The sequence below is a fragment of the Mycothermus thermophilus genome (assembly GCF_041956435.1).
Source record: "Mycothermus thermophilus strain CBS 625.91 unplaced genomic scaffold VTJ04scaffold_1, whole genome shotgun sequence".
NCBI lineage: Eukaryota > Fungi > Ascomycota > Sordariomycetes > Sordariales > Chaetomiaceae > Mycothermus > Mycothermus thermophilus.
The window spans coordinates 2,635,995-2,662,670 of NW_027191427.1; the positions used below are offsets into that span (position 1 = coordinate 2,635,995).

Below are 26,676 nucleotides of genomic sequence, written 5' to 3' on the forward strand. Positions count from 1 at the left end.
CCCTCCCAACAACGCCTGTCCATCATAGCTCATGTAGCTCATGCGCATGGTTTTGTGTCTTGCGAATCGTCAAGCTAGTTACCATGAAAACTCGCCCGCTAGATTGCTAGGGTATGGATCGCCATGCAAGCTAACAATATACATAAAGTAAACCAAGTGGGTTGTTTACCATCACAAAACCCACACTCGTTGCGTGCTGGACGAGCTTGAAATGCTGCCCCATCTCGTCATCCATACATATCCTCCACCCCTTTGTTCACTCCAACTTAAATTCAATTATGCGTCGGCATAGCCACGTCCGCCTTCTTGCTAATCGCGTCCTCGTGATTCCACAGCGCCGTGACCGTCTTTTGCTGCGTGTAGAAGTTAATCCCCGGCCGGCCGTAGAAGGTGTTTGCGCCGCCGCCCGCGACGCTGCGCTTGTTGCCCGTGAAGCTGAACATGGGCAGGGGCACAGGGATGGGTACGTTGATGCCGACCTGGCCCGCGTGGATGCGGCGGCGGAAGGTTTCCGCCGTGGGACCCGAGCGGGTAAAGATGGCGACGCCGTTGCCGTACTCGTTGGCGTTGATGAGCTCGATGGCCTCGTCGAGCGTGTCGACGCTGAGGCAGACGAGCACGGGGCCGAAGATTTCTTCCTTGTAGCAGCGCATGTTGGTGGTGACGTTGGTGATGATGGTGGGGGCGACCCAGTTGCCGTTGGGGTACTTGGGCGGCTTGTAGCCGCGGCCATCGAGGAGGATGGTGGCGCCCTCGGCCTCGGCCGAGGCGATGATCTCCTCGATGCGGGCCTTGCTCTGCGGGGTGATGACGGGCCCCAGGTCCGCGCCCTCCTCGAACCCGCCGTTGACCTGCAGCAGCTTGGCCCGCTCGGCGAGCTCGGGCAGCCACTCCTTGGTCTCGCCGACGCAGACGAGCGTCGAGAGCGCCATGCAGCGCTGGCCAGCAGCACCGAAAGCGGCGCCGACAACAGCGTTGAGGAAGTGGTTCTTGTTGCAGTCGGGGAGCACGGCGGCGTGGTTCTTGGCGCCCAAGTTGGCCTGCACACGCTTGCCGTTGGCCGAGCCGCGGGCGTAGATGTACTCTCCAGCCTTGTTGCCGCCGACGAAGCTGATGGCCTTGATGGCGGGCTCGTCAAGGATGAAGTTGACGGTGCGGTGGGCGCCGTGGACGATGTTGACGACGCCCGGTGGGAAGCCGGCCTTTGCGCAGAGCTCGGCCAGGATCATGGCGGCACCCGGGTCACGCTCCGACGGCTTGAGGATGAGGGTGTTGCCCGTGACGGTGGCGATAGGGATGCACCAGAGGGGAATCATGGCAGGGAAGTCTTGAGCACCTGTTAGCAATTGCACCATGAACAACGAACCGGGGTAAAGAAGAGACATACTGAACGGGCAAATAGCGGCAACAACGCCTAACGGCTCGCGGTAAGACCGCGTCTCCATGTCCTTAGCGACCTCGAGAACCTCGCCCTTAAGCAGCTCGGGCGCAGCGCAAGCAGCTTCGGCGACCTGAAGGCCGCGGAGGACGTCGCCCTTGGCATCGGCAAAGGTCTTGCCCTGCTCGAGGGTGATGCTGGCAGCGAGACGGTCCCAATTCTCACGGATGAGGTTGACGAAGCGGAACATGACCTGCTGGCGGTGGATGATGGAGGTGTTGCGCCATGACTCGAAGGCCTTCTGGGCAGACTCGACGGCGGCCTTGAGCTCCTCGTCCGTGTTCTGGGGTACCCGGGTCACCAGGTTGTTGGTGGCCGGGTCGTGCAGGTCGATGTACTCGGTCGTCTTGGACTCGACAAACTTGTTGTCGATAAACCATGGCGTGTTCTTGACCTCGGCGACGGGGTCGTGTGAGCGGGGATAGTTAGTGGGCGTGCTGTCGAGTCCGACGGCGGTCTGTCCCGAGCTAAGATGCTGAGCAGTGGCGTGCAGCCTCCTCACCGCGGTGGGCGAGTTCGACTTGGGAGAGGAAGACATTCTGGGCGACGACGAGGTGTGGGCGGCGAGAAGGGCAGACCTTGGGAGGATTCGAGAGGAACTGGAGAAACGGCGAGCAGTAGCAGATGCGGACGCAGTTGCGAAGCGACGCATCTTGAATGAATGAAAATCCAAAGAGACGGTGAGCGGGCGAGAGTGACGGACCAGGGATGGCGGTGATGCGGCGACCTCCGGGTATGTGTTGTGTGCTGCGCTGGTGTAATTCAATTCGCCGGTCTCTATTATTGATTCCCGACGGACGGATTGGATCCTGGAAGGCGGAGAGACACAGTATCTCAGTCCTTTCTTTCTCGAATTCCTCGACACCGGAAACTCAAGTATAACACCTTTCGCGCTGTCCCTTGCATCAGGTCGTCACCTGGGCGGCGGGCAACTCCTCTTTATTCCTCCCCACCTCCCACCTCCCGACTCCCGACTCACAACCTCGCTCCAGACCCGGCATCGGCAAGCTGCCACGGAGAGGCCCGGACGTGGGGATGAGCGGCGAACTGTGGATCCCGGCCGCTTCCCCAAAGCCGCGTCCTGCCGAACTCCAATCAGCGTCCTCCAATTCGACCGGTGACCCGGCCGAAGCTCCAGGCTGTGGGCCAGCTCCAGACAGCACTCCGGCTTGCCTTGTTTGGGCTTGGGCCGTTGGATCACGGGACTCATCCAACGTCTGCTGGATCGGACACGTTTGCTTGTTGATGCCAAATACTGCCAGGTCTCTCAGATGGCATTGAACCCATGGAACATTCCGTTCACACAAAACCATAATCAGTGACGAAGCCGCTCAAAGCTAACGCCCATGAATTTTTGTTCCTAGAATACAATTGTGTTGCCCTGAGACTCCGAATACCAGAAATACGCAGAAGGAAGCAAACGAACCACGCCCAACAAGCCACACCCCAGATCTCAGACTACTTTCATGATAACAATAATCCATCCCTCCTATAACCCTAGTTCCCCATCCTCACTACGACCACCCCCTGATCCCCCGTGATATCTACGACTGGCTGCGGGTGGTGCGCTTGGTGGCCTCCTTGCCGGTGTCGGCGCCGGTGGTCGAGGCCTTGGCGTCCTTGTCCTTGGCCTTGTCCTTCTCATCGGCCTTCTCCTTCTTGGCAGCCGGGGCCGGAGCAGAGCCAACGCCCAGGAGGCCGACGACGAGGGCAATGACGGTGACGAGGATGGCAGCAAGACCGCCAGCAATCTCGGGAACGAACCGGACGGCCTCAATGGGGTTCTTCTTGGCGATGGTCAGGAAGAGGTCAAGCTTCTCAGTGATGTACTTCTTGGGGTCGTCGAGGAACTTGAGGTCGTTGGGAGACTCGGGCTTCGCGGGCTCGAACTTGGGCTGGTCGGCCTCGGCGAGCGCCTTCTCAACGGGGTGCTTCTTGAAGAAGGTCTCCTCGGCGAACTTCTTGGCATCCTCAACCGAGTGGCCAATGTAGATGTTGTCGAACATGATGTTGTTCTGCATGGTCCAGATCTCGAAACCAACCTGTGGAACAAGAGCGTCAGAACAGGGCTCTTCAGAGACGAAAGGTAACTTGATTGTAACTTACAGCACCCATGGGCTCAAAGTTGGACGGGGTCTTGTCCTCAAAGTAGTTGGGGTTCTTGATCTGGCGCGGCTTCCAGGGGCCCTTGTAGGCGGGGTTGTCAATGAGGGGCGGCGTCCACTTGCCCTTGTAGTTGGGGTTCTTCTTCATGGGCTTGGTCCACGGGCCGCAACCAGAAACCTCGGCGCACTTGGGGTTGGGGATGGTGGGCGGGATCCAGTCGCCGTCCTCCTCGTCATCCCAGTCATCCGGCTTCTCAGCCTCGGGGTCAGGGATGGTCGTGGGCTCGTCGACGAGCCAGTCCTCGGGCATGGTGGCCTCCTCGTCGACGATCTCATACGGAGCGTCCTCGTCCCAGTCGTCGGGCTTCTTGGCATCCGGGTCGGGGATCTTGGCCTCATCAACCCAGTCATCAGGCTTCTTGTCCTTGGGGTCGTCAATCTCCTTGGGCGGGTTGACGGGGGGCTGGAAGTCCTCAAGGAGGCTGCCCTCCTTGACGTTCTCGCCATTCTGCTGGATGATGAAGGTGTTGTTGGGGTGGACGATGAGCGTGTACAGCTCGGTCGTCTTGACAATCTTGGCGGTCGGGGCGTTGCTGAGGTGCTTCTCCTCATACTCGCCCGTCTTGGGGTTCTTGTGGTTGAAGATGAAGTGCACCTTGTTGGTGTGGCCGCACTTGTCGGGGCCGAACATGATGACGTAGGGGGTCGCGTTGGAGAACTCCTCCTGGTGGAGAGCCTTATTCTCCCGGAGCAGCTTCAGGTAGGCACCACCGCACTCAAGACCGCCTGCAAAATGGGTTATGTTAGCCATCGAAGAGACACCAGAAACCGCGACATGAGGATTTTGGCGAGAGGAAACTCACCCTGCAGCTTGACCTCATACTGAACCACCAGGGTCTTGCCCTTGGGGTCAATCTTCTTGGGGAACTTGGCTGAGATGGCGTGGTGGGCAGCGGCATTCTTGACCACGAGGCCCTTGTCGCCCTCCATGCCCTTGTAGACGATGGGCTCCTCGACCGCCCACTCGCCGACGTACGCCCATTCCTCCTCGGAGCCCTTGGTATCCTTCTTGGCGTGAGAGGGCTTCCACCGCGTCTCCCAGTCGTCGGTGAACTGCTCAAGGAACGGGGCCTTGATGTTGCTGGGCTGTTGGGAGTGGGCGTCAGCACGCTGTACATTGAGAAACGGAGTTTTTTCTACATCAGAAGGGGAACTCACCGTGAAGGTCGGGAGCGGCGGGATGGAGGCAGTGGAGGACTCAGCAACCGAGGAGGAGCTGGAGCTCGAAGACTCGTCCTTGACCACCTTCTGGTCCTCGGCGCTGACGCCGCCGACCAGGAAGGCGGCGCCGGCAGCAGCAGCGGCGACGTTGAACTTCATGGTTGCAAAGCGGAGCACCCGTCACGATGAATCGCAGTGCAGAGACGAAGTACAAGGAGTCGATGGAGGAAGAGGAAGGGCTGCCAATTGGATGGGGGATGGGATTTGTCAGTCAATTGGATGTCGCTCCCGGAGCTCGAGGAAAGGGAAAGAAGCCAGCAGTGATGGTTTGGCAGCTGGAGTGGGTGAATTTGAAGGTTGAAGCCGGGCCTCGATTTTCGGACAACGTGTTCTTTATCAGGATGCCGAAACTTGTGAGCTTTTCCACTTTCCACTTTCCTGACAACGGCACTGCTGACTGCGGGGAGCCCACTGGAGCCAATGGAGCCAATGGGGCCAATGGTCCGGGGCCGGGGGCCTGGTCAGACCAAACAGCACCCGGCCGTCGAACCCGTTGGAACCTTCGAACTTCATTGGACAGCGCCGCACGCATTGGATGCTTCACGGTTCAACAACGGCTCATGCGAACCCCAAAAGGGCATCTGGATCATGGCTTGTGGATTGCTTCAGTGTTTAGTCCTTGCTGGGTGTCTCTTTTGCTCATTGAGAAGGGCGAATATTGACAAAATTGGTTCTCTAAGAGGACAAACATCTCCCTGATTCCCGTCCTTGCCCAGGCTTGGCGTTGTCCAAGGTCTCAGCGCCCGAAGACGCCAAGCTAGCCCGAGTCAGCGGGGCATGGAAATATTTCACTGAGTTCACTTGAAACAAAACACAATGGGCTAGCAACCTTGAAAGACAAGCCGGGCGCATGAAGGTGTTCGTCTCAGGCACCGTCGAGACCCCCCATTGGGCTGCTCTGCTTCTCATGGACTGGTGGATGGATCGATCGGTTGGTTCCACGACGCAACGTTGATGGACGAACAAGAGACACGTGGAAGATAGGCCACAATCAGTAGCAACAAACTGGAACTGGAACTGGATCGAGCTTACGCACTTCCGGACTGTTACATCCCACGATTGCTAGCTCCCGTCTAATCGAGCAAGTCGACAGGCGTTAAACTGCAGCTAAGGTGCTCGCCGTAACTCTTTGGCCGCGGCCAATGCCGGAGTCTGATGCAAAGGTGGCCGCATCTGCATCGGCTCGGCATGCCAAGCCCGACACAATCGGCTCGGGAAACCCCTCCGATCAAAACCGTTTTCCCTGTCGTCAATTTACCCCCAAATAGCCTCATTGTGAGGAAAAAACTGCCGCAGCTCAAATATCATCTGCCGGATAGTAGGACTTACGACACCCTGTGGAACTCGGCCGACGAGATTGGATCTGCGTACAAGCCACAGGATCATCAGCAAACAGAGGGGGACCTAGGTGAACGCCGAGTCGCCGGCCCCGTTTCCCGGATCATTGTCCGAGTTGCGGCGCTCCGAATCAGAACGGAGCATAGGTACCCGGACGGAGCAACCCCCGCCAATTGGCCCCCCGGCCCCGAAAAAATATAGACATTGATTGGCATTGAAGTCGACATTCATCCTTCTCCACGATGGCGACCACCACCAACAACGACAATACCACCACCGACAATAACAATGACCACCTCGTCCAGTCCGACGACCCTAACCACCCGGCGAACCTGATCCCTTCGCTATGCGCAAAGTTTTGGACGCTCGGCTGGGTCACCGGCACCGGCGGCGGTGCTTCCATCCGCGACGAGTATGTGCGCTTGCTCGATGATGTTCAAGCACCAATATGGGCGCCGCAAATTAGTTGCCCGTAATAGGTACTAACCAACCCTATGGCAGTGACCTCGTCTACATCGCCCCCTCGGGCGTGCAAAAGGAACTCATGAAGCCGTCCGACATGTACGTTCTCTCCCTCGAAGCCCAAAAAGCCCTCCCGGACCGGCGACAGCGCGTCTACCTCCGCAGCCCCCCGAACGGGCGGCCGAGCCAGTGCACGCCCCTCTTCCTCGCCGCCTTCACGCGCCGCGGCGCCGGGTGCTGCATCCACACGCACTCGCAGTGGGCGGTGCTGGTGACGCTGCTGCTCGAGGCGGACGGCAACAGTCGCGAGTTCCGCATCAACAACATCGAGCAGATCAAGGGCTTCGGCCGCGGGCCGGGAAAGACGGGCAACCTGGGCTACCATGACACGCTCGTCATCCCGGTGATCGAGAACACGGCCCACGAGGAGGACCTCACCGAGTACCTCGAGGAGGCCATGGAGAAGTATCCGGACACGTACGCCGTCTTGGTCCGTCGCCACGGCGTCTATGTTTGGGGCGAAACCGTTCACAAGGCGAAGACGCAGTGCGAGAGGTGAGTTGGAACACGTTGTTGCGCGCGCGAGCGGAGATGCGGTCGGTTTTGGTGAAGAGATGAGATGCTGATTTATGTCATTATCCGAACAGTTTGGACTATCTTTTCCAGCTCGCGGTTGAGATGAGGCGTCTCAACTTGCCGTGGGTGACAGAGATCGAGGAGGTGAAGCCGCGGAGGCCTTGAAGTCGTCTCCCTAGAAACTCAAAAGACCCGAAGAACAAAAATAACGGATCAAGATGTCTGGTCACATCTTCATCATCGAAAATGCAAGCCAACGATCACGCAGCAGCGCCATAACGTGAATGTGAAATGCGTACTGGGGCAAGACATACCGAGGTCTCTGCTGGTCAATGTTTGCACCTGCATGTTTCACCACACTCAGGAGGTCTTTGTCGAGACGAAACATTCGGATGACGGCCTTGGATTGACATTTGACGTAACCCTATCAACCCAACTGCTCCTTCATCCCATCTGAATTACATTCACGTTGCCCCCCGTTTTTCATCACAAAAAGACATTACGAAAACAAAACAATCCACCCCTAACCCATCATCAAGAAGCAAACAACCAACCAACCCCTATCATCGATCAACCCCATTCATTCCATTGCCCTAGACTTCCCCCCTATTAGAATTTAGAGAGCCAGAACACCGGCAACGAAGCCGACCAGGCCGACGAGGCCGCCAGCAACACCCATGGCCGAGGCGGCGTTGGTAGCCTCCGCCTCAGAGCCGGAGCCGGTCTCGGTAGCGTCGTTGCCTTCGGTGTTGTCGCCGTTGCCCTCGCTGTTGTTGTCACCGCTGCCGCTGCTGCTGTCGCCGTTGCCGTTGTTGCCGCTGCCGTTGTTGCCGTTGTTGTTGCCGCCGTTGCCGCTCGAAGCACCGCCGGTGGGCGACGGGGTGCCGAGGGTGGGAGTGTAGTAGTGCTTGCCAATGCAGTCGGCGACGCACTGGGCGTACTTCTCCGTCTCGGCCGGGGAGCCGTTGCCCTGAGGGCACTTGGCGACGCAGTCGGTGGTGGCGTTGACCTTGGGAGGATTGGTTAGCATCTGCGTTGGTTCCATCTCCATAATGTAAGAGAAGAAGAGAGAGCTTACCTGAGCGTCGTTGGGGGAAGGCACAGCAATGCACTTGGCCTGGCAGTTGACGTCGTCGGCAGGGCAGGCCTCGACGCACTTCACGATGGCATTGAGGGCCGAGGTCTGAGCAGCCGTGGCAGCGTCAACCGTGGTGGCGGCCTGGTTGGTGGTGGTCGTCTGGGCGTTGGCAAGGGCGACGCCCGCGGCAAGGAAGAAGGTGGTGAAACGCATTTTGGCGGTTGTTGTTTAAGATATTAAGATATTACTTCTTGGTGGTGAAGATATTTGCTGTGAAAGCGAGCGAACGTCTGCTTCAACGAGCGTCGAGGTGTAGTAGTATGATACACGAGAGGGCGAACGAGAGAGAGTCTGGACACACAAGAATTACTTATATGGGCTGGTCGAGTCAAAACAAGAGGGAGGGAGGGCATGGCATGCTTTCCGAGGAGGGTGGACGCATTCCTATATAAACTCTGGGATCCCGTCGCCTATCGGCCAACCCGGCCTGAGGTTCGGGCAAAAGTGGGTTGAAGCGCCTGCTGTTCTCTTCGCCAGGGCCGCCCTGGTCACCGGCACCCCTGACCCCTACCCTCCTCCCCTGCCCGCGATCTGTTTCCCGCGGCACACCCACCAGCCCACACAGCAAGCGAAGGCTGGACCATGGACCAGGTCTGTGTCCACTTTCCACCTCTACAATCCATGCATCCATCCGTCGAGCCAGCCAGTGGGCAGACAGTTTCCAGGGCAGTCCGATGTGTCCTCATCTTGTTTGTTGTGAGCCCTGGGCTCGAGTCCACCCATTGTGTGTGTTGTGTTGATCTGATGGTCTCCGAGTGACGAAACATGCGGACTTGGGACTCCGCGGACTGTGGGCTAGAAATTCGTCACACTGTGTTCCAATGTTTAACTCACAGCCTAACACCAGTCGCAAAACACGAGGGCCAAGGGAGAGCGAGAGAGAGGTGTGGAAAGCAAGACAAAAACCCGCCGTCACATTGGCGCCACTCTGGACGGAACGAGGGAAACGATGGATCAGGGCAGCCGAGACTCAGGCCAAGCTGCAGCAAGACCTCACTTGTACATAGAGTATTCTCCCTTTCCTATTCCTGTCGTCCTCGGCTGCCTCGTCTTCGCTTTCTCCTTCTCCCTTACAACCGCGCAGTTGCCTGACCAGACGCAGGGCCGTTTGACCTTTCCTGTGACGAGGAAAAGCTAAGCTCTTGTTGTTGCTTTTCTTTTTTTTCCCCAGGTTCGTCCCCTGCGGCGCGCGTGCAGGAAGGGCAATTTTGGAAGCGCGACGGGTTGTGGTGGTTTTTCCCGATCTGGCCGTCCGATCAGTCTGGGCACCAATCAGCAACGCGACAAGCCACCCGGCCCGGGTGGAAGTCAGGCCAGGGCAACGAGGGCGGCTTGGCGACGCGTTGCTGGACGGCACGGGGAGGACGGGTCTGACCGTGCGCCAAGTAGGGCCACCCCCTGGCAAACACGATGTCATCGCTCGCTTGGTGTGACCGTGGGCAGTCGATGAAGTGGGCTGCTGCCCGCACCACAGCCAAGCAGAGAGCGCAGAAACATCCAGAACCCTCAGAGAGAATCACGATACGAAGTGGGACGGACATTCTGGGTGGGGAGGAACAAAACTCAGTCAGATATCACTCTCACTATGTTTTTTATGCTTCCCGACTTGTTTTTCATATTCCTTTCCCTGAAAGCAACCCCGGGAGCATCAGAGGCTTGCTGGACGCATTGAGCTGGCGTTTGTTGAGGTGGAAATACTAATACAGGGCCAAGCCACCGTCGCTGGGCTTGCCGATTCCCCGCCGAGACGCCAAGGACAGAGGCCGATCCAATGGCACCCTGGACACCACCAGGCGAGCGCCTAGCGTTTCAGCTGGGAAGACAGAGTTCGAAACGTCGGGCCCTTTCGCTGGGCCGTCGATCAGTGGGCAGCGTAGTTACGGCGTTCGAGGGGAGTTGCGGCTTTCACATTGATGTTGTGCTCCTTGTAGCGGATTGATGAATTCTTCGCATTTCGAATCTGTGTGATTGGAACTCCGTAGCTTAGAAAACCGGCAGAATGCAACCTCTGCGCCAATACGAAGTGTCGAGGTCTGCTGCCGACCGCCTCTGTGTGTTTGTGCCGGTCACAGTGCCACATCATGACCTGAGGCCCACGCTTGGTCAATGCCCTGCTGGGTCAACAGCGACGTGGCAGACCAACAACCTCGACACTGTGCATATACTGTGGCGCGGTGAATGCGCCGGACAGGAGCCAGGTGAATTGAAGGGGAGAAACCAGCAGAATTTTCCTGCGTCGCGTGTGTCATGCGACGACCGCCACCCAACAAGTGAAGTCCAGCACAGCGGAAACCCATGAAAGGTTGGCGGGGAGCTGTCAATGCTAGCGTTGGTAATTAAACCATACTCCACCCAACCGACCAGCTGATCATGGATCCCGCTGGAACTCTCCAAGGTCGAGGTCGATCACAGACTGACATATCTCCCTGTCCCGATCAGCGGATGCCAGGGTTGGGCCGGCACTGTTGAGCAGTCATCCACCGGTGCTTCCACGGCTTCCGGAGTGTTGTCGAATGCGAACCATGATGCAACGGACTCGAAGATGCAGTTTACCTGCAAGACCCAGAATGTTCCTGCGTTCATGCCTTCGGGACATGGGCTTAGCGCTGACGCAGTGTTCGGGAATTCGAGGTTGCGGCCCGATCCGCGAGGACGCATGCTGAGAAGCTCTGGCCTCAGCCATTGGATGCTTGGATGATGAATTTAAAGCTGGAGCAACCTGGATGGTTTCTGGCGTCAAGGGACCCGGATCCAGGATTGGAGATGTCACAGCCGCTGACGGCCTTTTGATGATTGCCCAAGTTATTGGGCCACCCAGCCCTCGCGGGATCTCTCTCAAGAACCGGATCGCCGGCAGATATTCCTACTTAGTAGGTTCATCCACGGTTGCGGTCCCCTCCTAGGGAGGGCCCAATTCGGCCGGAGGGCATCAGAGTAGTTGCCGTCATAACTTCACACCAGCTCGGCACTCCCTGATTCCACAAGCGGCTTTGCGTCGGACCACCGCAAGATCAAGATATCATCCGCCCCAACGTCCACCCTGTTGTCCTCTTTGACGCCGTTTGCTGTGACCGAAGTATCGCGGAGCAGGCGAACAAAGACAGCGGTGTCCAGGTCCGGGGTTTCCACCATGTTGATGCCGGCCGAGTCGTTGAGGTTCTGGAGGTTGGGCGGGAACGACGACAGGAAGGAAGACAGGTAATGATTGTGTAGCAGGGCTTGGTGGCGGGTGGCGTAGGCCAGTTCGACGTCGGACATGCGGGAACGCAGGTCGTCGGTCGAGAGGTAATGCAGGGCGTGGCGGTCGATCTTTGCGAGGCGGGCGCGAAGGTAACTGCGGACGATGTAGCGATAGCGCTCGAGCTCGGTCTGGATGACAATGAGGGCGAAGTTTGTCTTGGGGTCCATGTCGCCCGTCATCTCCTCGACGCGCTCAATCTGGCGCTTGATGTTGTCGTTGATGCGTTCGAAGAAGCCATTGGATGGCCAGCTGGAGGAGGAGCCAATGGATTAGCCAGGCGATGTCGAAATCTTCCCATTGGAGAGAGAGAGGAGGTAGAAAAGACGAAAGAGCCCACGGCCTAAGATGCGTACGGGAGGAGTTCAGGGGCTGATCTCTCGGCCACCCAGGCGCGCGTCAACTCCTGGAGATCGCGTTTCTCCTGCGGTATCGAGTGGAAGGTCGGGTCAACCTCGCGGAGGATATCGTCGATGTCCATGGTGATGGCGACGTGAGAAAGTAGGGTGTTTAACTTGTTGCTTGGAGCCGGTGCTCTGCGCGCTGAGGTGTTTATCTCCAGATTCCTTTGCAGATGCAGATGCAACTGCAAAGCAAGAGCCCGATTCTTGGACCCGGATATCGCGTCTGTTGACCAAGGACCTGAACTGGCAGTTCGGCGACGGCAAGCTTGACGCGGGGCACTTGCGGCTTGGAGCACCTTCTTCACTTTCTTGGTGGGGTGGGGGTTTCCTCCGTAGCCCCACATCTCCTCTTGTGGTAGGCGAGCTGGGCTCCTTAGGCGGAAAGTGCATGCTGCTCCCGATGGGCGGAAGGCAGCATCGAGGCACATCAATCAGGTAGCATTTGACGCAGCTTGATCCAAACCTCTGGGAACTCCTTCCGTATGTCTGGACATCCATTGGACTTCCGAGATGACCCAGTTCCGACAATCTCTCAGGCACAAACAGGGTTATCCCCTATTGTTGTCGAGTGTCAACTCCCTAGGTAGAATTTCTTGCGGCTTAGCTCCCAGACCTGCCCAACGCTCCAGCCCAACCTCCTCATTTTAGGTGCTGACTGAGATTGCCGACCACCCACTTGCACCGCAATCTCTGCCAACAAATCCTCCCGACAGCGTCCGCGGGGTAACGATATGCGCCGCCCTAAGCAACAACTGGTCAAGTCCGGGAAGGCTTTGCGCGAGAAACCAGACCAAGTCCCGAAATCTTGCGTTGAATCTGCTGTTCTTGGTCTCCATGCTTTCCAATGACGCCCTTTCCTCTCCGCCGCAGATGGCGCCATTGGCCCGCTCCGCATGTGGGCTTGCAGCCTGCCCGCTCTGGCGGTGCTGCGGAGCTGAGATGTCGGTGTATGCGGGTGGTCTGCCCTACCGCCACGTCTTGTTGTCCCTCCGTACGTACGCGGTGAACATTGCGGAGAGGTGTAAGCAGAGTAAATAAGCCGCATCCCCGGGGCCAACGCCATATCCAGATCCCCGGGTGCCTTTCCCGGCCGTAGTCCTTTGTACCTGGATGCCTAGCTAGGGGCATGATGAACCGATCACCGTGATGATTCCTTCTTGGGGCCAACCGGCTGTCGTCGTCCTCGCCTCATGGGCTGTCAGCCTCAGCCTTGTCCAGGCCAACCCGACCGGCTTGGGGCTGAACTCGACACTTGACATACAACAACATGAGAGAGACTGGTCTGATCCTCTCCCCGGAATCAAGGCCCTCTCCGGCCTCTGGCCACGGGGGGTCACTCTCAGTCGGAGAGAGTGTACCTCGAATGGCTCCAACTATTGCTTCGGGAACACGGTCGACTTCTGTCCGCGTTGCGGGACTTGTTGCATAGGAGAGAGCAAGCATTGCTGCGACGAAGGCAAGGTGTGCTGCGGGACGGGTTGCTGTCCTGTCGGGCAGACATGTTCCCCTGACGGAAAGTGTTTGCCTCCTGTGTAAGTGGCCAGAATGAAAGGGGGACGAGTGATGTGAAAAATACTGACCAGCCAGCAGAGAAGAACCTACGACCGTCACATCCACCATCTCAGAGACCCAGACCTATACTGTAACACAGCGGGTCACTATTGTTGTGGCCGAGATCGAGACATCAACAATTATCTCGACAGTTGCCGTCACCATTTCGACGGCAGCAACCCAGACGGATGTGATATGGACGACGGTGACCGCTCTCCAGCGGCGAGTCGCCGCCACTCAACCCCCGAGCATTGCGGCCAGGCAAACCTCCGGCACAGCGGAAGAGGCCGAGGAAGATGAAGAAGATCTCTCAGATGCAGCGTCCGTCAAACGACGACAAGATGCGTCTGTTGTCACCGCCTATGTTACGACAACCATCGACATCACGACCACAACCTCCACCTTCATCACCATTCACACCACTTCGACCGAGCTGACCACCATCTACCACACAATTACAAAGTATGCCCAGCTAGATGTATAACAACAGTCTTCCCGACAGTTTGCTAACAAACCGCAGTGTTCTCGAAGCCGAGACAACCATCATCGTCACCTCCACACTAACCATCACATCCCAAACGCCAACCATAATGACGCTCACCAGCACGGCCAGCCAGGCTCCTGCCGCTCCCCCCACATCCAGTCCTTCAACCACCCCATCCTCCACCAACGATTCCGACTCGCTTTCCACTCCCGCCATCGCCGGCATCGCAGCCGGGAGCAGCATCCTCGCCATCCTCCTCGCCGGCTTCATCGTGCTCTCCATCCGACGCCGCAGCCGCCGCCGTCACAGCCAGAACGATCCTCCCCCGTCCTTCGACGCCCGTTGTCATGCCCCAGGAACCATGCCGTCGTCCATGGACCAGAGACAACCCACGCTCCCGCGCATCCTACCACACTTCGCACCCACCTCCCCCGCCCATCACGACACCCAATTCCACCCCCCAACTGCTGGCGCATACATCCCCGATTACAATACCACCAGTGGCAGCAGCACCGCTGCGCGGTCGAGGGCCGTCAGCAACGCGAGCTCCTCCACCCCGTCACAACAGCAGCAGCAGCAGCAGCAGCTGGGGCCGTACACGCACGGCGGCGGCGGCCATCACCGCCATCACTCCTCAGCCCAGCAGTCTCAGAACAGCTTATACCCGCCGCGCAGCCACCACCAAAGGAACAGCTCGGGGTTTACCACGCTGGTGGGCACCCCCAGCCCGACGACCGCGGTGTTCAATTTTAAGAAGCAGCACGGGTTAACTCCGCCACCTGGTAGTGGGGATGGAGGGTATTCCAGCGATGGAGGAGGAGAAGGAGTAGAGGGGTATTATGGCTTTGACAACCAGGGGAAGGACTACGGCTCCTACCAATACCGAGAAGACGGCACCAACCAACACCATCCCCAAGAGGGACAACAGCAGCAACGCCCGCGCAGCCCAGCCAGGGAACGCGTTTGGTGGGCCGAACTGGACGGGTCGACCCCGACTCCGCCTCTGGCTCCTCCGCCGAGACTGCGTCCTCCGCTGAGCAGCCATCGTTCTTCCGAAGGGCCGGCAGAACTGAACGGCGGGCCGCGTCCGCCGGCGGAGTTGCCCGGCGGCGATGAAGGATTCCTACGGCCGAGTGGTGGTTCATCCTGAGGATGTTTCGGTGTCCGGACTTGACGACTGTCTTGTCTAATTTAATTCCTTCGACTTTGGATCGGTTGCTTCAGGTTACGGGATTACGAGACGTTCTCTTGGGCTGGTTTCTACAGTTTTCTCTCTCATCCGTTTGCATAGAGGATCGATACCCCTACCACTCGTTTTCAGGTTTATCTTTTTCATCTGAATGGAGCTAGGACGGACGGTCATTTTATGGAGGAGATACCACGGTCATGACAGGCTGCTTGAAGCTGGTTGGGAACTAGGTTACTAGGTATATATATGGATCGGGAAAGGGGGGGTGTAATGATGCATGATTGATGATCACGACCATGATAACGATGTATAACTTTGGACAACGATGATCGGGAACTATATAATATAAGCATGATAACTCCTCATTCAATCAAAATTCAAGTTCCGGAATCCATGGACTCCCAACCCAGAGAGTTGTCAAAACTGAATATCACCTTCGGTTCAGAGCTGGGCGCCTCATCATGTTGCGATGCAGTGTCTCGACTGGGCAAGAAAAATGCACAAACAATACCTCTCTCACTGCTTGTACTATCGAGAACCCGTCAGTCCTGAGGACTTAATCCAAAGTACCTGTAGGTATCTGATTGACGAAATACTGCACAAATGCAGTGTTGTCATTCCAAACACCACGTACTACCTCTCATCCGTAAAACCTATGGAGGTAAACCAAAATCTAATGCACTACCGCAACACCAACACATCAACCCCAAATCGCCAACCGCCGCCAGTCATGCCGTCATGTTCATGCTCTTAGAAAAAGACAATAAACGTGAAAAATAAAATCAAGAACAAAATAAAATGAGAAGAAACCAAAAATAGGTATATCATAAACATAACACAAAATGTGCTCAATATGCCCCAAGCTAAATAAATCCACCAGGTATCCAAAATTTTCCATGCCAAATAACCCAACCATGAATCCAAACACCCTATGTCTAACCCGCAACAATCCCGCCCAACCTTCTAAACTTCGATCAGATCACTGCTCATACCTCGGCAAAGGCTCCTCCACCTGCTCCCTCCCCAACACCGATCCCGGCTGTCTTCTTCCCTCCGTCATCCCGATTCCCTCCACCACCACACCCGCCGCGCTCGCAGGCGCGGAGGGATACGCGTACCCGGCTCCATAAATGCCCGCCTCGTCATCTTCATCCAACACCGGCGCGGAAGGTAGCAGATCCTCCTCCCTCGGGGCGGAAGGAGCGAAATCATCCTGCGACAGCGGCGGCGGCGGCGGCGCCGACGGGCCTGCCCCACTGTCATAGTCCTCGGGAAACTCGGGCGGGGCGCTCGCCTCGGCGAGCAAGCGGCGCCGTTCCCGCTCGAGCTTGTCCTCCGTCGGACCTGGGGCCAGGGGTAGAGGGGTAAGGTCTTCAAGGGTTGGTGCGGAGGCGGCGGCTAGGGGGTCGGTTTCTGCGGATGACGAGGGGCCGGGAATTACGGGGGGTGGTTGGTCTTCGGCATCGTAGATGTTTTCTCCGTTTGGGAGGAGGGAGCTGGATGATGGTCCTGCGATAGGAGGTGCCGATGGTGGCTGGCTTGGGAGGAGCCGTTCTTCGGCGCGGCGGATGCGCTCCTTTTCTGTCAGTGTGCTTTCGTCGGGTATTTCTGGAGGAGGGATATAATGCGGCGCAGGGGGTTGCTGCGGCGGAGTGTCCCAGTACGGGTAAGGCTGGGGAAGCTGGGCCTCAGGCGGAGGAGTGTACGTCTGTGGATAACTCTCGACTGCCGGAACGAAGGTATCCTGGTCCTCGGGACTGATGACACGCCGCGTTCTCTTGCCTCCGGTATTGGTTGCAGACTCCTGGGATGGCGAAGCACGCAAGGAGGGGGCCGCCTTCGCTTTAGCTTTGCCTCGGACCCGGCTGCTGTCGGTTGTACCAACGGTGATCTCAAACACAGCGCGAATGACACCCTTTTGACGTCTCAACCGGTCCGTGTCGATAATGCTCGTGCTCCAAGAAGTCAGGGGGCCGGTGCTGCCGTCGTAGGTGCCGGATAGGCCGAGAGGTCCAGTGACGGGGCTGATCCTGGCGCCTGATGGCTTGCCTGCCTGAATTTGGGTTGCCAACTTTCCGCCGAGGTCCACGATTACCTCAATTAGGTAATTAAATGAGATCATGTCGTAAGGAGTGTTCTTAATGGTAGGAAAGACGTCTTCGGGGACGCGAACAGATGTCGTCAAGGTGGCCGACAGCGTATCCGGGTCGATGATGAGTGGCGCGAAAGTCTGAGACAGATCTTTTCGGTATACACTGCATGAACCTGCTGACGACAGCGAGAGACCACCCAGGCCCGTCTTCGACCTGGGGTAATACTCCTCCTTCTCCGCCTGCCGGGTGTCTGGATCTGCCTGGTCTTTGGAGAGCGCCGGCGGCGCCGAATCGATGCGTCCTAATCTGTAAAGCGTGACGATGACACCATGCATGCTTTTTATCCTTTTGATATGCTGAACGGATATTTTGATTGGTATTGTGTCGCCCTGAAGGCAGCCCCCTTTGAGGAGCTCGATCGTAGCGGTTATGGTTCTCTCCTTCACAGCTGGGGTTTTCTTCCCGCTCACAGAGGGCGTTGTGGCGCGGACATGGCCAGCATCGCCAGATCGACTATGACCCGTGCTCACGCTCGCAACACTGTCGCCGCTCACGCTCCTGGCTTCGCTCCGTGGGCGCCGCCGCTCCCCTGGCGGCTCCTGTTCTGGGTCCTCCCCTATCACCGAGAGTGAACCATCGGTCGAGTTCTCCTGAGCTCTGGGAGGCTCAGGATCGGGAGCTGGCGTACTAGTTTCAGTTGTGGGAGTGACAGGGACCGCGGACGGGGTTTTCTCGAGGCTAACCACCGATTGCTGCCGCTTCTTTCTCGGCCTCTTGGAAATGGGTTCGAGGTAGATTGTACTCGGGCGTGGTGGAGTGATTGACCCAATGTCGAGTCTCTCAACAAGGTAGATTTTACGTTCGCAGGTTGTCCTTGGCGGTACCTTTGCGCCGATGGATGGCGGGCGGGTCAACGTCGCCGTTATTAGGTAGGATATTGTCCCTCGCTCGAACTGTGCCCGTCAGAGGTCAGTTTGCGTCATTGTGATTCGCTTGGTCTGGTGCTGGCACTTTGACATACATCAATGCTGCTTGGGAGCCCCTCGGTGGGAAAGAGAAGGTTAAAATTAAACTCGTAACGACCCGGGTCGAGCCTCCCGTCCCCGCTCAGAACCTGCTCATCCTGGAACAACCGGACATAGCCGTTGACGGCGTTCTTTGAACGGGAGCCGCGACGAGACTTGGCTATTGGATCGTCGGGGTCGAAAGTTTGGTCATTCGCTGACAGGCTGGGGCCTTTGGAGACGCGCATATAGCCATGGAGGGACACGACGAGGTGGGTGATGCGCACTGGCTTGACAACCGTCAAGACGACGGCGCCTTGGACTTCGTCACCGGCAGCATATCTGCGATGGGGCTCGGCGGGGCGGATATGGAAGTCGTGGATGTAGCGGGCACGGGAGCGGAGAGACAGAGAAGCGAAACGGGACAAGAACGAGAAGCTGTGATTGCTGCTGTTGCTCGATGAAGGCCCGTCCGGAGTGGATGTAGAGGCGGAGGCAGGTGTTGTATCGGCGGCGCGGTTGTCGGCTGGCTTCCTGGAGAAGCCCATCTATGCTGGGTGCAGCGGCGGAAGACGACCGGACGCAGGCAGATGCGGGGGAGCGTGTTGGGCGTGTGGGAGAACGCGGGACCGTTTGCTCGTGTGTGCTTGGCTAGGGGGCGGATCGGGCAGCGGCGTCGGCGAGACGGGGAAGCGGGATCAAGCGTCGGGTTCTGACCAAGGCGGGAGGCAAGAAGGGGAAATGGCGAGAGGAGGAAGACGGAGAAATTTGTCGGGGTGTTCCGCGTCGTGGTTGCGTGTGTGTGTCGCTGAAGCAGGGTTGGGTGAGACGCACAAACAGGCCGGAAGTTCAGACGGAGCGCGGCCAGCGGCGACAGGGGGTGTGGAAGAACAAGGGATCCGACGCAGGCAGAGGGCAAGCGTGAGGCTGACAAGGCGCCGGAGAGCGTCCGACCGAGACGCGGATCGCGACAGAGACAAGCGACAGGAGATGCAGGCGATCTACAAGATGCAAAGGCCAAGAGATGGTGGATTTCGTCGAGTCCAGGAGTTGCATATGCCAAGGCTGGAGCTGGGTTGGACTGGCTGGCTGCTGCTTGGCTTTTGCCAAGATGATGACAGGAGAAGGGGATCGTGGGGAGAGCGGACGGAAAGGAGGAGAGAAAAGCGGGAGGGTGGGTCTCCCGAAGGCCGGGTGGAGTTGGGGCGAGCGGGCATGCATGAGGTGGACAATGTGAAATCCCAACAAGAAAGTGAAGTGGAACAAGGGGGGTGGAGAAATGGGAACTGCTGCATCTGACGGAGGTCGGGTCAAGGCGGGGTCGGGTCATGCCGTCTCGGACTTTGCTCCGGGACCCGGAGCCGATCGGGGGGTCCGCCGGGCGGTTGACTGAGGCTGATTGTCTCCGTGAAGGAAGAATCGGCGATGACAAGCAAAGATTGCATGGGCATGAAAAATAAGTACCTACAACTACTTGGCCATTTAGAAACTAGGTGTTCCGTATATGCCCGCGAGAGATAGGCGAGCATCTCAGGTAACTACCTGATACCGTATGGTACGTACCTACCTGGTTGTTCAACCCAAAGTGGGCGTGCCATCAAGGAACTCAACTCTGACCGTCATTTCCAGTTGAGGCAGCCTTCTTCAAAAGACATCGGCCCCAACTGTTACCAAGTAATAGCCCAAGAACTCGTTCGAGCGCAGGTATAAACAGCAGGGACCAGCACTTACAAGCAAGTCAGGGGGTTAGGGTTGATCGCCTCGGTGACGAAGTGCCCCGGTCACTTCCCCGAATCTCCGCTTCTCTTTCATGAACTCAGGGCCATCACAATGGCCAATGACAAGACTCAAACACACTCTTGAAATTCATCAGAATCAAAAGTGTCGTTATTTTGGGACATTTATCTTCCGGCCAAGCTGTTTCCCAGGTCGGTCCTTCTCAAGTTCTCCCAGCTTATCTCGTGAGTCACGCCGAGGACGTGGAGCGTTTGGCTGGAAGGACCAACCGTGTTGTGGCAGCTTTCCAAAGAACATTCGTTGTTCTTGTTCGACCCGGTTCTGAAACGCATTTCCCTTCCAGGTTGTTGCCTTACGGAAGATCAAAACCTGGAAAGTCCTCCTTGGGAAGAACTCGGGTTCGACTTACTTGCGAAGTTCCACCATCAGCCACTCTCCCGTCGACATCCATGCGCCACCACAACCATCAAAACCGCAATCACAACGATGGACATCACCAATCTGCCCCATGACCTCTTCCTCTTGGTCGCTTGCCTACTCTCTCCGCGTGACTGTGTCCGCCTCCGCGCCGTCAATCGCCGATGGCATGCCGCTTTCACCGACGAGTTCATCTCCCAGCAGCTACTCCGAAGGAACTTCCCGCGTTGCCGAGAGCTGCGCTTGGATGCGGCTCTCGCGTCCATGCCATCATCAGCGGCAACCTGGCCGCGGAATATCGTGGCCGAGCTGGTTGACTTTGCTGAGCAACCACACACCTGGTCTGCTCTCTTTGCCGACGTGGCCCGTCGCTACTATCACCTGAGCAAAGGGCAACCATATCTGATCGAAAAGCTTGACATGCTCCAGAACACTCATCCTGATTGGGGATTCTCCTTTTTAAGTGTTGCTCCTTGGAACCGATTCTTGCGCTTGAACGAGAAGACCTCCAACTTCCACTACCCGGACCCGGCTTGGTGGTACAGCCAGGAAGACGGTTTATTGGTGTACCCTGCCTCTGCGAACGATACTGAGGATGATCTATCAAGCATTCATCTCGGTTATGTCTATTGGGTCCTCGATTTGGCCTCTGGAGTCAAACTTCCAGTACCATTCGATGTATCCTCGAAACATATCCGGCGCGTCAGGCTCGCTCAAGGCGTTCTCATCCTCGAGTGGGCCGAGGCATTGCCGTACCACCAACTTAACGACCGGGAGGAAGTTCACCGACACTTTGCAACCGCCTTCGACGTTGTCCGCCGTCCTCTTTCTGAGACTTCCCCTGGGCGTCCTTGGACTGTCAAGTTCCGCTCTGAGTGGAAGCTGCATTTCCTCGGCCTCCCTTTGAACCGCTCCGACCGTTTCTTCTCCACACATACGGCCACTCACTATGCTGTTTACTTCTGGCAACCCAATCGGTCCCTCTACCAGGATGACCCAATCGAGCAGTTGGCTGTCTGGGATATCTCATCACCAAGTCCTTATCGTCCCTCCGAAGACCCAACTGGTGCCCGGCGCCCGGCCCTGGTCAGGGCTCCATCATCTCCGGCAAGTCTTGCCGGTCAACATGAGAAAGGTTCAACAGTCAGTCAAGGACATGGACTGTCTCTGGAAACGGCGACTGCCGGCCCACAAGTCATCCGTCGCATGGCCTGGCGAGACCTGGACTTCTACGGCCTCCGCCAGCGAGCTACTCCTCGGCTCAGAAATCTCGCTCTGGATAGCCGAAACCTGTACTTCATCGAAGAAGAGCATCGATGGGCCGATGGGCAACACAGTTCACTCATACCCCCTCGCGTTCACCTTGTTAAGAGTACTGGCATCCCCGTTATCCCAGCAGCCACAGCCCCAGCAGAAGAGCCCGCCGAGAAATCCTCCCCATCGATCAAGGACACGGAGTTCGAACACCACAGCCAACTGCCGACTCTTTCCACCATCATCGAAGGGCCTGTTTACGGTCCCATGTGGGTCGACTCGTGCGGCGCCGACGGCGACGTCAACATGAATTTCTGTCAGCGTGTGGCAGCTGCAAATAATGCTACGGAGGCAGATACCAGAAAGGAATCGCCATCGATTTTGAGCTCTGTATGCTGGCCATGGGTCCTGGCAGGAACTGACATTCCCACGTCCATCGTCTCCACACAATCAACGCGTTGGCCTGGCTGGGCGCCCTGCTGGCGACACGAAGATTTCCCGTACCTGACCGTCACTGAGATGGTAGACTACGCGGCAGGCGTTCGCATCGCGGCCCGTCGCTGCTTCATGCTCGAGACGCTCTCAGTACACATGCGTCCAGCCGTCGCAGTCACCGGTGCCATCCCGCTCAACCAGGCCAAGACCGCCGCAAAGCATGCCCGGCGGCGATCCAGCAATGCAAAGGTCGTTCCGGTTCGGAGCAAGGAGGTTTATCTTCCTGATGAGATGTGGGACGAACTTGTGGCCAAGGGCCATATTGCTGGCGATGAACGTTGGGTTGTCGGAGAGGACGAGAGAGGCCGCATCACCATCGTGCGGTTCTGAGAATAAGAGCCCAAGAGGCAGAACGACGATTCTGCAACCTGCCTCGGCGGACAGCCCTCCTCCGTGCATGGCCCAATCGTTGTTGTCACCAACTAGGCGTGGCGCAGCGCGAAAGCGGGGGGCGGGGCCGCTGCGCCCGACCTGCCATGATCCATACAAGCGCCCTGATGCCCGACAACATCACTTTCGAATTTCTTCCTTCCCCTCAAGTTTTCCCCCTTCTCGTGTTTGCCTCAACACTGCTCGTCACAATGCGCCTTTTGAACGTGGACACGTTCAAGTTGGAAGACTTCTTCTACGTGGACCCGCCACCATATGCCATTCTGTCACATACATGGGGCAGCGATAGTGAAGAGGTCTCATACAGCGATGTTCTCAACGGGAGACTGGATTCCGAAGCCACGCGGCCCCCCAAAGTATCCGGCTGTTGCGCCACGGCCAAGGCGGACGGATATCAGTATGTCTGGATTGACACATGCTGTATCGACAAGACAAATTCGGTGGAACTCCAGGAGGCCATCAACTCCATGTTCCAATGGTATCGCGACGCCAACATCTGCTACGCTTACCTGTCCGATGTCCCGTCAGGCGTTAGCGAAGACGAAACTAGAGCCGCCTTTTCTTCAAGCCGTTGGTTCACTAGAGGCTGGACGCTTCAGGAGCTCCTCGCTCCATTGAATATGCGGTTTTACAGCCGCGATTGGGAGGTTATTGGAACGAAAGGTCAACTCTGCAACTTGGTCGAAGAGATTACAGGAATACCGACCATGTACCTCATCGGCGTTTCCGATCTTCACGAAGCGAGCGTTGCTCAGCGGATGTCTTGGGCCGCAAAGAGGGTTACAAAACGACAAGAAGACATTGCGTATTGTCTTCTCGGTATCTTTGGTGTCTCTATGCCCATGATATACGGGGAAAAAGAGAAGGCCTTTCGTCGACTACAGGACCAGATCATGAAGGAAACGGGAGACGATTCGATTTTTGCTTGGGACCTTGATTTGGACGAACAGACTCCGAAAGTCATCCCGACACCGGTTCCAGGAGCGCTGCTCGCACCCTTACCATCATCTTTTGCAAATTGCGGCAATATCCGCTCCGTCGAACATCCTTCTCCCCTGGAACTCCAAGGCGGCGCTATCCGTCTTCCACTCACAGTCCATACTGAACCTGGCGGGGCCATGGTTGGATTCCTCAGGTGCTTCCACGAAACACGCGGAGAGTTGACGGTGGTGGCGGTGCCACTTGTTCCTGCTCCTGGGGTTGGACGGGGGTATTTCAGGGACATATCGAGACGGGCACGGCTAGTCCAGATCCCCAATTATGACCCTTCACCACCACTAATTCATCTTCATCTGGACGCCAAGCACACGGTGAATCCCCAAATATCGCAAGCTTCTTGGTATCACATCCAGAACTCAGTCGTGGGTTTGGAATTGATCGCCGTGGATCCCGCCTCGTGTTGGCATAAGGAAAGGTCGTTGATTGAAGTACCCAGGCAGGGGACGACGAGCAGCTTGCGACAGGTCTTGGGTAGATTTCGAACCAAATCGAATGACGCAAAAGACTTTGTCCTTGTCCTTGATCTTTCCAACAACCGCCGTTGTGGGCTCATGGTGGCAGACAGAGAAACCACTTTGGAAGAGATGACGAAATACTACTCCGACTGGTGGGGTCACACTCGGGGCGAAGCCTGCATTGGATCTGAAAGCGTGGCCGTGAGCATCCGGGGAGTGCGTGGCTCCAAATCTCAGTCTCGGTTTGTCGTCGGGCTCAGGCGGGCTGATACTGGCAATCCTTGTACTTTTGATGCTACAACTCATCTCCAAGGAATCGAAGCCAAGCTTTTGCTCGAAGAGATTGAGCATGGCGTTGAGAAAACCAGCAAAGCGGAAGACCTGCGTCGTGAAAAACGGGACGCGCAGTCATGCCTGGCAGCATGCCAGACCGAGATCGAACACGTCAGGCGCGAGATCGAACGCCTCCGCAAACGAGAAAGCGCGCTTCTGGAACAATGCCAAATCATGGAACGCGATGTAATGGAACTCGACCACCAGCTCACCCGAGCTGGGGCTGACGAAAGCAAGAGAGAGAAGACCATTTCAAACTTGAACCAGATCATTCACTCTTGTCTCGGTAACGGCGATGAAGACAAGGAAAACGATAACAGGAATCAAGTCAACGACGAGGAGAAAGAAGGAACGGATCAAGCGTTAGCAGAGTCGGTAAAGAGGAAGCTCTTCCAGATGGCCCGCGACAAGGGCTACAGCGCCCTGGCGCGCCATTTAGTCGAGATGTTAATCATCGGCAAACAGGATCCCGGCGTGGCGCTACGCGCCGCCGCCCAAAACGGGTACGTGGATCTGGTGCAGTCACTTCTCGACAGAGGCGTCGACATCAACGGCGCTGACGAAAATGGTCGCACAGCTCTTCACCAGGCATCACGGAACGGGCATGAGAATATCGTGGATTTGCTTCTCAGGCGCGGTGCCAACCCGCGACGTCGAGATCGGGAAAACAAACGCCCATCCGATTCAGCACATACCACCCCTGAAGTTATTACCTTGTTGTACAAGGCTATGTTTCTCAACGGGAAAGTGAAGACGAAGCGTGAGAAACAACGTGCTCGGAGACTTGACAAGGCAGCAGAGAAGGCAAACCGCGAGGAGAATGGCTCAGTCACAGACGAGGACCACGCTGAGCTGTTAAAGGAAATGGTCGACTGCAGGGACAAACGCCAGGGTCTCGAGCAATCTCATGCGAATCTCAGCAGGGAGAACAGGGAATACCAGTTTATTATCGAGGTTGGTAGAAGCAAGGGAACCCAACAGCGCCCTTCGTTTCTTGCCCTAGGAGAAGAGTTGCGTCGAGAAGAGGAAGAGACGCACAATATGCTTCAGAAGGTTATCTTCCGCGAGAAACTGCTCAAACAAATTGCGGAGTCCCTGAGTATTAGTTCTTCGGGGCTAGTGGAAACCAGGGCGGTATCCAAAGCGCCCGGTTATGATGATCTACCTCCTGTTCCTGAGCTGCCAGTGGCCACTTATAAAGAGCGGACAGCAGAATTGGATTGGGATGTTGCTGGGGAACCGTCAAGACTGAGACATCTGAATTGGCACAAAAGATTTACTGTCGCTGATCTGTTCAGGTCACGACGTTGACAAGGGGAGGATGGCGTGGCTCAGGGGTAATATTGATATTGGAGCTTTTGTTTTGGATAATTAGACGTTTGTCACATTCTGGTTAACTGGCATCATAAGTATGTAAGGAGATGAAAAAAATGGTTGTGTTCAATTGCTGTTCTCCTCTGCCGCGACTAGGTCCCATGAACGTGAACGTATACATACAGAGTCCTCTGACATCCATGTCGGGTTAAATTGTCTCATGATTGATGATTGCTTATTTCTCAGGTACTTGGCAAGATTGAAATGGAGTACTTATTCAAAGATTGAACGAAAGTGTCTGAATGTTAGGTCTTGCGTAGGTACAGTTTTAACTAAACAAGATAATAATAGAGTATTACCTACCTACCTAGGTAGGGCAGCACACACTCTCCTACAAGATATACATCTCTACTCGGCGAGATTGGAAAAGTGATAACAGGAGCGCGGGCCGAACCGATCCTCCGAGTACCGCCGATCTTCACCAAGAAGTGAAATGTTTCTACATGTACTGTATGTACAAACCTGGACTAGGTATGTGTGTACTTATCTGGTCTAGCTCCCCACCCGCCTGTCCAGTTGCTCCCGTGGCACCATCAACGCGGCGAGAGGCGCCAGCTATGTTGTCTTGGCTTGAGGGGTGGAAGCGATATGGTGGTTAGCGACCGGTAACGGAATGGAGAACTCACGCCGTAAAGGAGAGGGAGATGACGTTGTGATTGGGGAGTTAGTGTGCTGGAAGACAGCTGGATAGGGCGAGGTCAAGAGGAGAGTAATACTAGGAAGGAAATCGAGATACATCACACTCCTGCATGGTCTTGACTATGATGCGTGGGCGCAGCTGAAATTCAGAATGTGAACCAACACGGAGACGGAAAGGATGGGAGACCATGCAAACGCACTGGTTTTCTTGTTTTCTGCTTAAGTTGTTTGGGTAATCAGAAGAAGGTTCACATATTGAATTATAAAAGACCTTGACATCTT

The 26,676-nt window shown here is 56.6% G+C and overlaps 11 protein-coding genes across 11 annotated transcripts; 5 read left to right on the forward strand and 6 right to left on the reverse strand.

The window, feature by feature from the left end:
* Positions 1 to 272: 272 nt before the first annotated feature.
* Positions 273 to 1,976, reverse strand: VTJ04DRAFT_978 (uncharacterized protein; the record flags this gene model as incomplete). The annotated part of the gene is made up of 2 exons (XM_069368363.1): positions 273 to 1,327; positions 1,388 to 1,976. The coding sequence occupies 2 exons, from the start codon at positions 1,974 to 1,976 to the stop codon at positions 273 to 275; spliced, it is 1,644 nt and encodes a 547-aa protein (XP_069223587.1).
* A 1,006-nt stretch (positions 1,977 to 2,982) lies between these two features.
* Positions 2,983 to 4,923, reverse strand: VTJ04DRAFT_979 (uncharacterized protein; the record flags this gene model as incomplete). The annotated part of the gene is made up of 4 exons (XM_069368374.1): positions 2,983 to 3,480; positions 3,545 to 4,329; positions 4,407 to 4,689; positions 4,762 to 4,923. The coding sequence occupies 4 exons, from the start codon at positions 4,921 to 4,923 to the stop codon at positions 2,983 to 2,985; spliced, it is 1,728 nt and encodes a 575-aa protein (XP_069223588.1).
* Positions 4,924 to 5,244: 321 nt separating this feature from the next.
* VTJ04DRAFT_980 (uncharacterized protein) lies at positions 5,245 to 5,629 on the forward strand (the record flags this gene model as incomplete). The annotated part of the gene is made up of 2 exons (XM_069368386.1): positions 5,245 to 5,452; positions 5,541 to 5,629. The coding sequence occupies 2 exons, from the start codon at positions 5,245 to 5,247 to the stop codon at positions 5,627 to 5,629; spliced, it is 297 nt and encodes a 98-aa protein (XP_069223589.1).
* A 775-nt stretch (positions 5,630 to 6,404) lies between these two features.
* On the forward strand, positions 6,405 to 7,365 carry VTJ04DRAFT_981 (uncharacterized protein; the record flags this gene model as incomplete). Its single annotated transcript, XM_069368397.1, has 3 exons — positions 6,405 to 6,574; positions 6,664 to 7,179; positions 7,272 to 7,365. 3 exons carry the CDS (start codon positions 6,405 to 6,407, stop codon positions 7,363 to 7,365), a joined length of 780 nt encoding a protein of 259 aa, XP_069223590.1.
* A 451-nt stretch (positions 7,366 to 7,816) lies between these two features.
* On the reverse strand, positions 7,817 to 8,491 carry VTJ04DRAFT_982 (uncharacterized protein; the record flags this gene model as incomplete). Its single annotated transcript, XM_069368408.1, has 2 exons — positions 7,817 to 8,209; positions 8,279 to 8,491. 2 exons carry the CDS (start codon positions 8,489 to 8,491, stop codon positions 7,817 to 7,819), a joined length of 606 nt encoding a protein of 201 aa, XP_069223591.1.
* A 23-nt stretch (positions 8,492 to 8,514) lies between these two features.
* On the reverse strand, positions 8,515 to 10,996 carry VTJ04DRAFT_983 (uncharacterized protein; the record flags this gene model as incomplete). Its single annotated transcript, XM_069368419.1, has 2 exons — positions 8,515 to 8,697; positions 10,757 to 10,996. 2 exons carry the CDS (start codon positions 10,994 to 10,996, stop codon positions 8,515 to 8,517), a joined length of 423 nt encoding a protein of 140 aa, XP_069223592.1.
* Positions 10,997 to 11,290: 294 nt separating this feature from the next.
* Positions 11,291 to 12,057, reverse strand: VTJ04DRAFT_984 (uncharacterized protein; the record flags this gene model as incomplete). Its single annotated transcript, XM_069368430.1, has 2 exons — positions 11,291 to 11,828; positions 11,933 to 12,057. 2 exons carry the CDS (start codon positions 12,055 to 12,057, stop codon positions 11,291 to 11,293), a joined length of 663 nt encoding a protein of 220 aa, XP_069223593.1.
* A 793-nt stretch (positions 12,058 to 12,850) lies between these two features.
* VTJ04DRAFT_985 (uncharacterized protein) lies at positions 12,851 to 15,165 on the forward strand (the record flags this gene model as incomplete). The annotated part of the gene is made up of 4 exons (XM_069368441.1): positions 12,851 to 13,010; positions 13,410 to 13,512; positions 13,571 to 13,993; positions 14,052 to 15,165. The coding sequence occupies 4 exons, from the start codon at positions 12,851 to 12,853 to the stop codon at positions 15,163 to 15,165; spliced, it is 1,800 nt and encodes a 599-aa protein (XP_069223594.1).
* A 1,018-nt stretch (positions 15,166 to 16,183) lies between these two features.
* Positions 16,184 to 18,849, reverse strand: VTJ04DRAFT_986 (uncharacterized protein; the record flags this gene model as incomplete). The annotated part of the gene is made up of 2 exons (XM_069368452.1): positions 16,184 to 18,250; positions 18,319 to 18,849. The coding sequence occupies 2 exons, from the start codon at positions 18,847 to 18,849 to the stop codon at positions 16,184 to 16,186; spliced, it is 2,598 nt and encodes an 865-aa protein (XP_069223595.1).
* Positions 18,850 to 20,524: 1,675 nt separating this feature from the next.
* VTJ04DRAFT_987 (uncharacterized protein) lies at positions 20,525 to 22,534 on the forward strand (the record flags this gene model as incomplete). The annotated part of the gene is made up of 1 exon (XM_069368463.1): positions 20,525 to 22,534. One exon carries the CDS (start codon positions 20,525 to 20,527, stop codon positions 22,532 to 22,534), a length of 2,010 nt encoding a protein of 669 aa, XP_069223596.1.
* A 251-nt stretch (positions 22,535 to 22,785) lies between these two features.
* VTJ04DRAFT_988 (uncharacterized protein) lies at positions 22,786 to 25,692 on the forward strand (the record flags this gene model as incomplete). Its single annotated transcript, XM_069368474.1, has 1 exon — positions 22,786 to 25,692. One exon carries the CDS (start codon positions 22,786 to 22,788, stop codon positions 25,690 to 25,692), a length of 2,907 nt encoding a protein of 968 aa, XP_069223597.1.
* Between the last annotated feature and the right edge of the window lie 984 nt (positions 25,693 to 26,676).